This window comes from Anopheles funestus, chromosome 2RL (assembly GCF_943734845.2).
Source record: "Anopheles funestus chromosome 2RL, idAnoFuneDA-416_04, whole genome shotgun sequence".
NCBI classification, from domain to species: Eukaryota; Metazoa; Arthropoda; class Insecta; order Diptera; family Culicidae; genus Anopheles; species Anopheles funestus.
Window position 1 is genome coordinate 101,574,190 of NC_064598.1, and position 15,843 is coordinate 101,590,032.

The window sequence follows — 15,843 nt, forward strand, 5'->3', positions numbered from 1 at the left end:
GTTTTCCCGGAAAATGTGGTACCCCCAAAAACGCTTTTCGGCTGGTGTGCCCTGAGGGTGTGGAAATTGATGCGGGTGGGAGTGGAACTAGGTGGAGGACCTCCACCCGCGCATTTCCGCCGAACACCCCAAAGCCGTAGCTCGGCTAGAAATCGGTGAAAACACGGAAAACCCGATTTCCGCTGCAGTTTTCCCTCTCTGGTGGGCGTGAGAGGGGTGGTGGGTGGTCGGGGAGGTGTTTTCCACGCTCCTCTCGACGAGACGCGTCGATTGAGGGGTCACACGATGGTGTTTTCCCGGAAAATGTGGTACCCCCAAAAACGCTTTTCCGGCTGGTGTGCCCTGAGGGTGTGGAAATCGGTGCGGGTGGAAGTGGAACTAGGTGGAGGACCTCCACCCGCGCATTTCCGCCGAACACCCCAAAGCCGTAGCTCGGCTAGAAATCGGTGAAAACACGGAAAAACCGATTTCCGCTGCAGTTTTCCCTCTCTGGTGGGCGTGAGAGGGGTGGTGGGTGGTCGGGGAGGTGTTTTCCACGCTCCTCCCGGCGAGACGCGTCGATTGAGGGGTCACACGATGGTGTTTTCCCGGAAAATGTGGTACCCCCAAAAACGCTTTTCCGGCTGGTGTGCCCTGAGGGTGTGGAAATTGGTGCGGGTGGGAGTGGAACTAGGTGGAGGACCTCCACCCGCGCATTTCCGCCGAACACCCCAGAGCCGTAGCTCGGCTAGAAATCGGTGAAAACACGGAAAAAACCGATTTCCACTGCAGTTTTCCCTCTCTGGTGGGCGTGAGGGGGGTGGTGGGTGGTCGGAAAACTGTTTTCCACGCTCCTCTCGACGAGACGCGTCGATTGAGGGGTAACACGATGGTGTTTGGCCGGAAAATGTGGTACCCCCAAAAACGCTTTTCCGGCTGGTGTGCCCTGAGGGTGTGGAAATTGGTGCGGGTGGGAGTGGAACTAGGTGGAGGACGTCTACCCGCGCATTTCCGCGGAACACCCCAAAGCCGTAGCTCGGCTAGAAATCGGTGAAAACACGGAAAAACCGATTTCCGCTGCAGTTTTCCCCCTCTGGTGGGCGTGAGGGGGGTGGTGGGTGGTCGGGGAGGTGTTTTCCACGCTCCTCTCGACGAGACGCGTCGATTGAGGGGTCACACGATGGTGTTTGGCCGGAAAATGTGGTACCTCCAAAAACGCTTTTCCGGCTGGTGTGCCCTGAGGGTGTGGAAATTGGTGCGGGTAGGAGTGGAACTAGGTGGAGGACCTCCACCCGCGCATTTCCGCCGAACACCCCAAAGCCGTAGCTCGGCTAGAAATCGATGAAAACACGGAAAAACCGATTTCCGCTGCAGTTTTCCCTCTCTGGTGGGCGTGAGGAGGGTGGTGGGTGGTCGGGGAGGTGTTTTCCACGCTCCTCTCGACGAGATGCGTCGATTGAGGGGTCACACGATGGTGTTTTCCCGGAAAATGTGGTACCCCCAAAAACGCTTTTCCGGCTGGTGTGCCCTGAGGGTGTGGAAATCGGTGCGGGTGGGGGTGGAACTAGGTGAAGGACGTCCACCCGCGCATTTCCGCCGAACACCCCAAAGCCGTAGCTCGGCTAGAAATCGGTGAAAACACGGAAAAACCGATTTCCGCTGCAGTTTTCCCTCTCTGGTGGGCGTGAGGGGGGTGGTGGGTGGTCGGAATATGGTTTTCCACGCTGCTCCCGGTGAGACGCGTCGATTGAGGGGTCACACGATAGTGTTTGGCCGGTCCTTCGTCAGCTGGTCCCAAACGATTATCATGAAAACGAACGTTTTTCTGATTTTTTTTACCAAGAGAACATACCAGGCAAGAGGTAACACTAATCCTGGTGCGTATGCGTTTGCATACCTTTCGGCTGATTATTTAAAATAAAAATGCATCGCTAATTGCATATATTTAGGCGCAAAACAAAATGTGCTATAAAATGTGACTAATAGATGGCGCTAAAAGCAGTATGGAGGAAAGTTTCAGATATTGACTAATAGATGGCGCTCAAGTGTCAGATTTGAATTGTAGTGCGTTTTAGTTCCGTATAGATGTCGCTAGTAGATATTTTATAACGGCCAACAGACAAATGTTACCTCCTGCATTGGATGCTCTCCTGTTACCCGGATCAAATTTTTCTTTTGAACATTGGTATCGAAAACGCGTTTTTCGGTAGCAGCAATTTTGAACGATGCGTTAAGCAAATGTTTTCAAAAGATGTGTGTTTAATAAAAATAATTTGTTTATCTTTTCTTTTTTTATTAAATTACGTCATAATATTTTGAATTATCATTTGTTTATTTTGGAAAACATTAAAATTATCCCAAAAAACCAATACTTTAACAAACGATACCAATCGTATTAAACTTTTAGCTAGCTTACACGCAAATCAGTGCTTCAATGTGCCGTCACCTGGCCAAATCTTCGCGATTTGCTAGAAGAAACTCGTCAAAGAACATCAACAATGTGACTATTCTGGAAGAGAGTGTGATATCAACTACCTTTGACGATGGAGAAAGAGTAAGAACCATCTGCAAACCCAAAACTCATAGGAAAAGTTGCTACCGCGGAGTAATGTTATCGAGAACCAGAGGCACACCGACCAACTAGTAAAACAATATTGACTGCGATGAAAATCAAACGGAAACGACGGTTTGGATATAGCGTGACGGAATCTGCCGATGATCTGTTGGATCGGTGTTGGAGAAATTTGTGAGCAAATGTACTCCGTCAAGTCATTACTTGAGTTGACCAGCGCCGAATTGGAATTTAACAGAATAACCTAAACTCATTCAAACAAATGTGCTATTTTTATTCCCCTTTGTATGAATATTATAGTCAGTATAAACGTATACGAACAATAAATCCAATTTGTACATCAAACATTGGAAAACATTTTCCACATCGTACTTGAATGTAACGAAAATTCACTCATTCGAAAGCTTGTTCGTATTCGTAACTAACAAGAACTTCTTCCGCTGATTGCAGATGTTTGATTAATAGTATAACAATAACAAAAGCAAACATTTATACAGATAATTTGTACGAACAATTCCGTAAAAGTGTAGCTTCAAATCTTCGGGCATGAAATCGTTTTACAGGTGCAAGTAGGAACTTGTTCAACAGGCTTTTAACGACAAATTACATGGATTGATTCAACTGATATCAATTGCAATTATACCCAAAACAAAACCACAATCAATACAGATCACTATCACACTACGATAGCATATAGAAGCGAACATTTAGAAGGAATCGGTAAAAAATAGTCGAAATGTTAACTCCATATCCAATCACTCACAAAACCAAACAATCCAACGTCACAGTAGAACGCGTACACATACAACCACCATTCATTATGCTCAATTGTCATAGCAACCGTACGTACGCTGTATGCACTACTTTCTGCCTACGTATGCTTCTGCACTAATCTCAGCAATCACCCATCCACAGCCGCAACAAAAGCAGAAAACACAATCGTTGTGAACACGCAGCTTAGATTTTTCACCTTTATGGTTCAGGCTTTTCTCTTCACGTTTATTCCACTTATCAGCACACACAGAAAAAAAACTTGCCACAATTCTGCTTTCATTTCGGGGCAGTAGCTGTTCTCCGCCAGGCAGAAGACGCGGTTGTTTCCGAAACTTAAACCATTCGCTGGATCAGTTCGTTGATCTTGTCCTCGCGATTACCAAAATCACCACCCTCGACGAAGTGGTTGTTCTTCTTGCGCCAGCCGCCGGTCGGTGTGTTCAGCTTAAACGGCCACAGGAAGTTGCTCACCTTCTTGAAGGATGCACCACCGGTATAGATGTGATAAACCATATCCTCCACACACTGCAGGCGGTGTCCACGGAGCTTACGCTCGATCACGAAGTTGTCGGTGATCGGAATGCGACTATGTCGGTGCTATGGAGAGGAAAACGGTAAGAGGCACACATAGGTTAGTTGGCACCACGAATAGTATCACATTTGCTGGGCAGCGTAAAACACACCTTAACGAAGCCACGCTTGTAGATAAGATGACGAACGGACTTCAGTGTCGGATAGCCGTAGGTAATGTAGGGCTCCGCAATGCGCAACATGTTCTTAGTGGCCTTGTTCAGCTTGATGAACGTACCATTGTTGATCTGACGCAAACGGAACAGCTGCAGCACCTTACGCACCTTCGGGGCAACCTTGTTGATACTGCCGGGATACAAAAAAATGGCATCAAATTAAAGGTTCCATACCTGAATGCACCAAATATGGGAACACATAGTACACATCACTGTCCTCACTTACCCACGAATACGAATGACAAATGCTACCTTCGGCTCGGCCGGGATGTAGATGTTGCCCTTCGCCTTGGCAATACGTGCCTGCTCCACGACAGCACGCTCCGTCTTCAAGTACGTCTTCTCGTAGTTGAGCGCACGGAGCAGATTCTGCTTGCGACGCAACAATCGCATGGCACGGATCTTGCGACGATGCAGCAACACATTCGGGCGCTGTCCCTTCTTACCCTTGCCGATTTTCAGCCACGATTCCGGTACCACGGGCAACCGCTTCTTCGTTGCTTTCTTGGCATCGCCGGCAACCTTCGGTTTCACTTCCTTCTTAGCAGCGGGTTTGGCATCTGCCGGCTTTTTCACGGCCGCGGGGGCACTCTTAGCCTTATCAGCCATCTGTTGGGATGGGAAATGTACGGTCAGCACGGAATTTACACTGTTTGCGGCCAATTATTTTGGAGGAAAACAATGCACCGTTCCTACCTTCAGCACGTTGTACGTCGAAAAGACCGAAAAAGTAGGAAGTTGTCATCAGTTGGCAGCAGTGAAATTTGACAGCGGCGAATCTGGGGCGAAATGGTGAATTTCCTGCTGTGCGGCAAACGGCCAGGGTTACTAGAAACGATATATCTTGGCATATTTAAATACGAAAAGACGTTACATACCATTTCCGTTTGTTGCAAAAACAGCTTTCATGGGCATTCTTCTTATCTAAACACATTTTAAAATATTTTGATTCCTTAAATCATGATTAGAATATGTTTCTGTATTTATTATTGTAATATTATTCAATTTTTCTTGTGCCAAAATATTGTAAAAAAACATAATCTTCGAATTTAATTATTTAGACAACTTTACAACAGGCTTGTGGGAGCGATACGAAAGCGATGTTAACCGTTCTGAAAGTATACTAAGCCTACCTCATTTATTCCGGATTAACAACTATAAACAACCAAACACAAATAGCAATGAAGATAGTTCTCAATAAAACTGCATGAAAATCAAAATATGTACATAAAACATACTAACATACGGTTTCAAAGACTTCTAATCCAAAGTAATGGTACAAGACAAAAGTACAATAACGTGTCACTTTTATTGTCAAGGAATACTTTATATAAAGGGAATTAACCTTAAAGTAACGATCAGTATTTCCACATTTGTAGAGTGTTGCACTACATTTGTACAATCTCTACACTTCCACCGCGTCGCGGATCGAACGCCGCCCGTACCGTATGTTCTTTAGAGTCCTGCACAATTCCCGTTGCAGCGGCAAATCCGGCATCTGGAGTTTTCTCCTTCACCTGGTGCCCTTTGGCAGAAAGTCCATCCAGTATGGACTGTGGAAATCCGGCCTCATAATCTACCCACATCGGTGCCAGTTGATGGTGTAGGCGCTTTTCGTTCATGATTGTGTCGAGATCATCTCCAAACACCAGGTGCCGATAGATCATGACAGCCGTAGCACTGGTAATGCGTGAACCACCCGCACCACCTAGAACCATCCGTACCGAACCACTCCGATCGGTGACGATCGAGGGCGTCATGGAGGAGAGAGGAATTTTTCCCGGCGCAATGAAATTAGCGGGTGATGCCGGCAATCCGTACGTGTTAACTGTCCGCGGTGTGGAAAAGTCGTCCATTTCATCATTCAGAATGATGCCCGTCGATTGGGATCGTATTTTAGCTCCAAGTCTAAAATGTAAGGGATCAAAGAACGATAAGGAGTAGTTAGAATGAGATCTGAGTTAGACTTGTAACGAACATTCGACGATATACGTACAAATAGTTTATGGTGCTCGTTGCCGATACCGCATCACCGTTGGGGGCCAAGACGCAGATGTGAGCCGTTCCCTTATCCTCCACGTCGGCAAACTCGGCCCCATAGTGTACATAATCGTCGTACGTTCTTTCGTCGCTAATCATCTTTTCCCGGATGTGCTTTGCGAACTGTGGATCCGTTAAGTTGCGAATGGTTGCAACCGCTTCCGGCGTAAAGACAGGATCACCGATGCGTGTGCGTAAACCGTACGCAAACTTCATGCTCTCCACAATGCGGTGCCAAGTGAGGGTATCTTTCGGGTTCATGTCCGCATATCCATCCAGAATACGGAGCATAAAGTTCTGCACTGTTCCACTGCCCGGTACACCGATAGAGTGGACCTGTTCACCGGTTTTTAGTGTCACCGAATCGGCAGATTCCCAGCGTGGCCTGCAAAATGGGGACGTAAATGTGTTAGACGATCTTACTTACAAGCTTTCAAAAGTTTGCTTTATTTACCTGTAGCTCAAGAAGTCTTCCTCGTCTATAATACTGCCAAACGATCGCAGGTCTTTCATCAACATATTTAGCAGCGTTCCGTTCCTACTGTACATGCTATCGACGCCTTCCTTTGCCACAATACGCAAACTCTCCGCCAGCTTTAACCTTTTTATCGTATCCCCCTCCTGCCACGTTCGGTTTGTCACCGGGTTTATGAACACTTCCCTCATGGAAGGTTCTGCGTACAGTTGAGATTCCACGCGTTGCAAAATTCGACTCAGGTATGGTGTCACTAGATGTCCACGTTCACACAGCTCGATCGTTGGCTGCACGAGTGTGGCCCATTCAAGCCGACCGTACCGCTGATGCAGCTCCCAGTATCCCTTCAGCTCGCCCGGCACCGCAACGGTTAGTCCTCTCGTGTCCTGACCGCGTTCCTTCGCAACTCGAAGCATGTTCCGCTCCGAAGCGGCCGGAGCCGTTTCCCGTGCGTTCAACGTTTCAATCGTACCGTTCTTTCGATCGTAGATCGTCAACAGGAAACCGCCACCGAGCCCCATACTTTGCGGACACGTGACACCTTCGCAGAACAGTGTTGCAATGGCGGCATCCGCAGCGGTACCATTTAAACGAAAGATTTGTGCACCGATCGCAGCACATTCTGCACCGTTCGCAACGACGGCACCGGTACGCTGGTGTTGGACAGTGTTTTCCACCTGTTGCGTTGATATGTTGCCCTGCGTGGCGAGCACAAACACGACCGTAAAGATCGTCAGAATGATCGCCGCGATCAGCAGGGTGAGAATAGTTCTGCGTTTCATTGTGCTGATTCTTTCAACGGAGAATCTCAACAATATCTTTTAAGCAAAAAAATGCAATGCGTCAAACAGTTGTTGAATAGTGTAATAATGCATCTCAAGCTATTCGCAAGAATTATTCACACGAGTTACAACGTACACAGGGAGGCAAGAGTTGTTAGTTTGTACCCACTCCGTACAACAATCTAAGCTATACTAAGTTATTTGATTAATTTCTACGAGTTAGTTCTACTCCTCGTTCTAGAGGTTCGTGCTAGAGTGTGTAAGTAGGTGTTACAATTTCATAATGTTGATAAGAACATGCACATAACCTCCAATGACCCTCCGTTTTGCCGGTTCCTATATGCCATCGTTTAATGAAACAAAAACCGAATTTGTTTCCCGTTAAAAAGCGATGATTAGTTAGGGTGTCTTGAGTCATGAGACAGATGACTAGCTAGCTGCATAATTGTTTGTAGTTGTTAAGACCGTTTGCTCTTTGAATTTCATTTTATTCTTACAAAATTGGTAACTATAGATACATATACATGAAATATCGTTAATACAAGGCAAGCTATCGATAGGAACACAATGGTGTTTCACTTCCGTGACCTTGAAAGGATCCACTCAGTCTCCTACAGGGGGGTTCTACTTCCTAATCGCACTTAGCGCGTAAAATATGACCCGCTACTTCACCAATCAATGGGCATAGCCTAATCCTTCAAAACGGAGATACTTCCGGACCGTCGTGGGTCGTACGTGGCTTCGATGAGATTGTCGGCATGGCGTACGATTGCTGTCAGCGCGGCAAACCCACCGTCTGATGCAGCCTCAATGCACACGTGACCACGAGCTTGCAGACCGGCGATCACGACCGGATCGAACCCTTTCTCATACTCAATCGACATCGGTGCAAGCTGATGATGCATCCGGGGCGTATTAATGATAGTGTCGAGCGTTTCGCCAAACATCATGTGTCGCACGATCAGCTGCATCGTGGCGGTGGTAATACGCGATCCACCCGCACTGCCGGCCACAATCCGCACGTCGCCCGTTTCGTCCGTAATGATCGTCGGTGTCATCGAGGAGAGTGGCCGCTTGCCTGGTACGATGAAGTTGGCGGGCGATGCAGGCAAACCGTATGAATTGATCAGTCCAGGCGTGGCAAAATCATCCATCTCATCATTCAGCACGATTCCGGTCGAGGTGGAACGAACCATAGCACCCAAGCTGTAGAAACGATAACGATGGCGTTGTGATAACGAGGGAAAGCAGAACGATAGCTGAATTGTCACACTGTCAGCCTTAACTTACATATTGTTGATGGTGCTTGTGATCGACACGGCATCACCGTTGGGGGCAAGGACGGACACATGCGCCGTTCCTTGATCTCGCTCGTTGGAAAATTCGGCACCATAGTGTGCATATTCGGAGTGCGTCTGATCGTCTTTGATCGTTTCGACAATGTATCGGGCGTAGGTTTTGCTGGACAACTTGTCCAGATTGTCTTCGATACCGGGAACGAACGCTGGATCACCGAGACGTGTGCGCATGCCGTAGCCGTGCTTGAAACTTTCCACTATTCGGTGCCATGAGACAGGATCGCCTTGCCGCAAGTCATCGTAGTTGTCTAGGATGTTTAGCATGTAGTTCAATATAGCCCCACTGCCCGGCAGTGGGATCGAGTACACTTGACTAGATTTTCTAATACTGGTTTGTACCGGAGCTACCCACCGTGGTCTGCAAAGCACCGACAAGGCACGCAAGAGAGTTAGGAATTAAAAGGATAGCTCTATGTACTGAGCACCAAAGCATGAACTCCACTACAGTGCAAATAATCGTCCAGAATTACGTTTCTAATCAATGCACAAGAATCATTCGATTACGACGCTACTGGAATGGAGTTCATACTCCACTCATACATACTCATAGTTGTAAAAATCGTCCTCGGTGATGATGCTTCCGAACTGTTTGAGATCGCGCATCAGCTTCGGCAAAAGCGTTCCATTACGACTGTACAAAGCGTCTGCACCTTCGACCGCGATCACTTCCAGCGTATTAGCCAACGTGGGACGCTTGATTCTATCTCCTTCACGCCAGGTTTGTTGCGTGTCCGGATTGATAAACACTTCCCGCAGCGTTGGTTCATTTCGGATACGCTCCTCGCGGCCTTTTAGTATACGCTCCAGGTATCCAGTAACCAGATGACCTTCACGGCACAGTCGAATCGTAGGTTCAACGAGATCCTTCCACTCAAGTCGTCCATATTTCTGGTGCAGTGTCCAGTAACCTTTCACTTCGCCAGGAACGGCAACAGCTAGACCGCCGGACACTGACGACTGGTTCACGTACATATCCTCTGTGGCTGCGGCTGGTGCAACTTCGCGGGCAACCAGTGCTTGGGCGGTGTTAGTTTCACGAAAGTAGATCGTGGCAAGGAAACCACCTCCGATGCCCATACTTTGCGGACAGGTGACACCCTCACAGAACAAGGTGGCAATAGCGGCATCAACTGCTGAACCATTGCGACGCAGTATGTCTTCACCGATGCCGGCACACTCGATGCCGTTGGCTGTGACGGCTCCGCCGGTAAGACGTGCATGGGTTTTATAGCCATCTTCTCGAGATCGTAGACCAACCGTTAGACCAACCACGAGAGCAACGATCACCAGTGCCGCTGGGATCGAGAGCAGTAAAAGCCTTTTCTTATTGATATTCAATCTGCAATGTGACACCAGATCAAAGGCTTACGCTGTTGAGAGCAGTTAACGATTGGACGAACAATTTTTGTTTGGAAGAGTGATGAGATCGATCGAAAAATGGGAAATTGGACGCAATATACGTAGATGAATGAAGATGCTGAGACTTGAAGATCGTTATCCAGGACAAGATCAAAAACCCCATAACGTAGCAATTGAAGTAACGTGTAATTTCAGAGTGGATAATCTTGGAACTTGGACTTAAAAGCCACTCATATTTGAGAAATGCTCTTGTCAATCCACTTGTTAAACCCTGGAAGTGCTGTGACGTATGGAACGGTGGGCAATCCTTTACATTCCTAGGAAACATATCCGTCATTTCGAGTTACTTCAGATAATTCACGGCAATCCTGTATGATAACCTTCTCAAGGAGGGAGAACACCAACAGCTTGCACTTAATGGGTACCTCCTGGAGTTAGAGGAGACGGACAGAATCTTTGCGTCAAACAACACGGCAATAAATGTGATCATAACTGATAACTCTTCACCTTATGGCAACGAGAACGATAGCGAAGATAGCCGGCCTGGTAGACAATTACGGGGCTAGAGCCGTGCGATATCATGTGGGTCTAAAGAACACATTTGGAAGGTGCAGTTTGTACACGCTACGATCTAGCCTAATCTAGCCTCGAAGTGACAAAGCAAATAGCATCGTCTGAAGACAGTTAGAAACCTCACTTTCGGGACGTTTAGAAGTCAGCGAACAGCTCAAACTTGACAACGACTTGTAACGAGTGGCTTAAACACTGAAAAGGCGCCAAAACAACTGCTAATGCCTTACGAGGATGGAATGATGTGTGGTAAATGTGATTGTGTTAAGCAGGGTAATGCAAAAGTACGCCACGTGCTTCTGACTTCTCCCGCCCGTTGCGACCATACGCTTGTATGTACGTGAGACAATTGTATAACAATAAAACCAAACTACTGTTGCTAATTGTTGGTCCAACGCTGGTCCACGTTTGCCCCACGGTAATTAGTAGGTCGGTTCGCAATTATGGAACGAACGGGGTAAAAACAGAAAATATAAATTTGCCTACCATTTGCATTGTACGAGACGGTTTTTTTTCGTTTTCGTTGAAGGTGATACCCTAAATTGGAGCTTGCACTTATGCTAAAAATTGATCTGGAGCGGTAATTATCGGCCAAAGACAAACAAACCCGACGACGGGAGACAGAAACATACTATGGGACAGAAAGCACCCCTCGAAGGGTTTAAGGAACATGACCTTGAACGTTCTCTTACTAGCTAGCCCTTGCGTTAAAATGGGAGCAGGTGAAAACAATTTTTATCGTTAAATATCGAGATCGAGAAGGTGATAGGAGTACTTCGGAACACGAAATGATCCGCATTGGCATTTTGAATTGACACGTTCAGTGAAGGGCTTGCGTGATTGATAAAACAATATCTTGTTAAGCAAGTGAACCTACAAACAAATTGACATTTGAACACAATTTTCCGGCCATGTGCCTTTTCTCTTTCATGATTTTGCTCGAGGCTACCGATTGTCCTATTTCTGGAAAACAAAATTCGCCAACTCGTCTGTTTCTCATCAACCGGAATATGTAGGCCAATTGCACGAAATTGTGCGCTGATTGATTGAACTAGTCCTAGTTTGTTCCATCATTGATCCTTTCCTCATGTTGCCATTTTCGTGTTCTTCAATTAATCAAAATCAAACGACCCCGCGAACGTGAATATTTATGGGACGTGATTGATTGCGACAGGATGCAACAGTAATGTTTTGATGTGTGTCGGATAGAGAATAAACATTGGTACGGTCCGTTTGTTGCTTATTTAGTTTTATTAATTTCCAAACGATTAGAACATCCGCAATATTGTGTTGGTCAGGAAATGGTTAGCGCGCCAAATTGAGCGACAAATGGTTTGTTTGCTATTTTCGGTCAGTCTTTTGTCGTCACTGAACTCCTTGGTTTGGTTAGAATGGGACACGAAACCTTTATGTAGCGTCTGTTTTCCAATTATCTCCTATTTCGACAATTCGCCATTTAAATAGAGAAAGGATCCCCGCTGCTACCGATCCTTGTTGCCATCCATCCCAGCCGTACATGACAGATATGCACGGGACACACTTGTAGCAATCAGTCATGGCGCTATACTACTTATATGGACGGGGCAACCATAGATGAGAATAAAAGCAAAATGAGCCAAATAGATTGCATAAGTCAGCTGAGTGCTTTACGCTAAGTAGAGGAGCTTGAGTTTTGCTTTCTCCACGCTGACTTTGGATCGCATGCCCTAGCATGGTTTGTGCTGCTACCCTGCATTGCAATTGGTTTTAGATTGACCCATTGTGTGGAGACTGATTCGCCACGATCCAAACCCATGGACGGCATGGTTCCCCATCTCGCAGACATTCAAGGCCGATTGCAATCGGTTTTATAACATACACATGCATGAACGATACAAACAATAATTGTGTGTGTATTTTTTTACAACAATTCTATTATTCCCATTCAAATAACCGCCCAACTAAGCGGATAGACTGGTGGCCATCATTACCTATAATGTATTCATCGTTGCGGTAAGGTTCTGCGGGAGGTAGTAACTCATTCCTCGGTGTGTGATCGTGTTTTATCGCGAAAAAGAACGCACTGAATTGAATAGATATTCTCCCGTAATATAGGAATGTAAAATCACTTCAGCTAGTAGTGTGCCATTTTGCAAATTGATTAAGCAGACAATTCATTCAGTCAAAAGCAAACCACTCGGATAGGTCACATAATCAGAAGAATTTTCGTTTATAATTTGTTTGAAAAATAGAACAAACAAGAGAGAGAGAGAGAGAGAGAGAGAAATATCTTAATTTATAAAAAAAGAGGTTATTCCCTTTACTTTACATGGTTTAACGCGGAAGATTAATCGAAAATTTAAGTTTCTGTGGCCACGTGCGAAACAGTTCCTGCAATAAACAATGGAAAAGGGCAAATCATCATCCACGATTTTTTCCCCACTACTAATCGGGATTAAATGTCGTCATAATTGCCCCTTTTTAGATAGAAAAAAAAGAATACAATAGACTTCGCGTACCTTATCTACGCTTCAAGTGTTCAAAAACTTAGACCTCATCACCGGTTATTTTTCCACGTTGGGCGGTTATCGGTGCGTTGTAAAATTGCAAAGGCCCCTCAGATAATGTCAAATACTTGTTCAATACAGATGACAGGATGTTTAGTCGCGGTGTTGTCGAACAACTTGCAAACTTTGTTTGCGCTGAACTGTTATGATGGAGTGCTTGCTGTTCAATGAGATTCGATCGTAAGGAACATGTGCGCTGATCTTCGTTGATACGTTCCATCGAGACGCATAACTCTTACGAATTGATGGCAGGATTAGCTGCTTGCTCTAAAGTACTGGGGTTCTTCTATCAAGTTAGCATGCTCCATAGATCATTAAGAATGACCTGCATTGTGTGATCGTGATATGATCGCGACAATTATACTCTAATAACGAAATGAAAGTATTCCGCATGGATAAGTGCTGGTGTAGTGCCTTGATGAATGTGTTGTGTCGTATGTAGAACTGTGCCAGGAAAAAGTCACATTACTTCAATCGTCAGGAGAATGTTCGCCCCAGAACGATCCCTAGCGATAGGAGTGCAAGGGATGAAACCACACAATAGCATAGCTGTTAATCGGTGGACGATCGATCGACCCACATTCTTTGCTCAGGTGCTTGGCATAGCTGTTACAGTGTGCATTATATTTTGCGTGAGTTAATTTACGTTTGCAAGAACTTACATCATTTTTCACTCTGAAGAACGCGCCTAAACTGAAGTAAGTTAGGATGATCAATTAATACTTAAAGAACGCAAAATCACAACTGTTTTCCTTTTAATCTATAATCAAATCCACAATTAAATCACAACTGGAATCGTATCACCGGCTGTTCGTGTTCGATGTTCAATTACACAAAATGCACGAGCGTTTGGTTAGATGTAAGTATCAATTTCCCCAATCCACAACGTTGCCTCAAATTGTTGGGAAGGTCTTTGTCTCACTTGAAACACGTAAAAAAATCGATCACTCCGTAGTAAAACCACATCTCTAGTGCACCACTGCCGAACCTGTACTGAACCGACTGATAGCAGCAGCCCAGCGATATGAACCTCCTAATATACTCGGCCCGAGTACGGCCGCGGGCCATAGCGTAGCATTGGCACCCATTAAAGCGATACCAACACACCCAACGTACCAGCTGGCGGTCGGTCTCGTGTGGAGGATCGCGGGTGTGTCGTGTACTTCGAAGCCGTGTGTACTAGCGTAGCGGTACGCTTACCGACGTGGGTCAATAGTGGAGAGCAAAAAAAAGTACTCTCTAAGCGTGCGATCTAGCGACACAATCAAAAATAATTGTTTGGGAGACAGCATATTAATTATCTCATTGACAAGGGTGATGCGCGAACGGATCGATTGGCGGAATTTGATTAGACGATGCGTTTGTTTTATTCGCGATAGGGCTTCCATTCACGAGGCCCAATCTAGAATAGGATTGTGTTGATACAATTTTCTCTTTTGGGAGTTGCTGGAAACATATCAATCTGTAAACCTTTATCTTGTTCTCACCTATTAGTAATGGGCCGTTAATGTATGGCGTACGTCACGATAAATGATGACGATTGATGATGTCATCACAAGTGCTTCTTTCTTTTTATTAATGATCAAACGAAAAAGTTGATTATATAATTATGGATTACGGATTTGCGATAGGAGCTTAGTTATGAGTAGTGGAATTATTGTATCGAGGAATACGATGAATAAAACTAAACATCGACTCGGTATCGTAATCGTAATATCATTCGTGCGTATATTTCTTTAAATCACGTGGTTCTACAAAATAGGAATGTCCCTTCACCAACAGTTGAACAAATGACTTTACTAAGTTAGCTTTCTAAATGATTCACATTATGCACCATGTGGAAGATAAACATAACGTTTACGATTTTAGTCACATTTAATTTGTTTCTCTTCGAAGCTTTTCTATAGAAATGTAATCAATGGTTCGTACACTTACCGGATGTAATTCCTATAACTTCAAACAAACGTTCATAAAGGACTAACAGTGATAAACTCTTTAAATATTTAAATATCGAACGTAAACTATTGTTGTAGTTGCACTTATTGTTACGGTATTCACACCGAAGGATACTGTTTTTTATAATTTAAATATTTATCAGAAGGCGCTTTTCACTTTAACTTGTTTACATGTTTCTCAGTACCGTCAGACAAGATCATCAATACTCGATCAGCTGTAAAATAACTTGTCAATAACACAGTGTAACCATGACACACCTGTGCGGTCAAAACTTTATTTTTATATTTTTTTATATTTTCTACACATGTTTTTGTATCATGTTCGAATATGTTTTAGTGTTCTACTTGTTTGATCTATGAACATAATAGAATGCATCAAAAAATGTTTAAAATGTTCTTGGAAGTTAATTTCGTAAGCGTTCTGGTGTGATGTCTGGCTTGCAGGAGATTTAGCTTTGAAGAAAACAGAATATTTCGTGAGTCCAAAGTAAAAATATGTAACTTTTGTTTCAAATTAGATTGTGTGAATGTTTCTGCAATTCGTAAAATTAACGTACGCTACTGGAAAGTTGAATCTAGATATTCACCACAATTATCGTCGCGAGCAAACAAACATGGCGTCTGGCGGAATGTCATGAGCGAACCTTCTGTCCGAAGCGTGCTTGCGTCATCTGTGTCGCTTGTAGT

The 15,843-nt window shown here is 45.0% G+C and overlaps 2 protein-coding genes across 2 annotated transcripts; both read right to left on the reverse strand.

Annotated features, from left to right (window-relative positions):
* Positions 1–3,508: 3,508 nt before the first annotated feature.
* On the reverse strand, positions 3,509–4,859 carry LOC125761766 (60S ribosomal protein L7). Its single transcript, XM_049423226.1, has 4 exons — positions 4,768–4,859; positions 4,298–4,680; positions 4,009–4,201; positions 3,509–3,922 (listed from the first exon to the last, which is right to left on the reverse strand). Exons 2-4 carry the CDS (start codon positions 4,678–4,680, stop codon positions 3,659–3,661), a joined length of 840 nt encoding a protein of 279 aa, XP_049279183.1. The 5' UTR covers positions 4,768–4,859; the 3' UTR covers positions 3,509–3,658.
* A 502-nt stretch (positions 4,860–5,361) lies between these two features.
* LOC125761778 (scoloptoxin SSD14) lies at positions 5,362–14,315 on the reverse strand. The gene is made up of 6 exons (XM_049423240.1): positions 13,864–14,315; positions 9,271–10,065; positions 8,659–9,084; positions 6,566–7,372; positions 6,068–6,496; positions 5,362–5,979 (listed from the first exon to the last, which is right to left on the reverse strand). The coding sequence occupies exons 1-6, from the start codon at positions 13,866–13,868 to the stop codon at positions 5,460–5,462; spliced, it is 2,982 nt and encodes a 993-aa protein (XP_049279197.1). The 5' UTR covers positions 13,869–14,315; the 3' UTR covers positions 5,362–5,459.
* Positions 14,316–15,843: the final 1,528 nt, after the last annotated feature.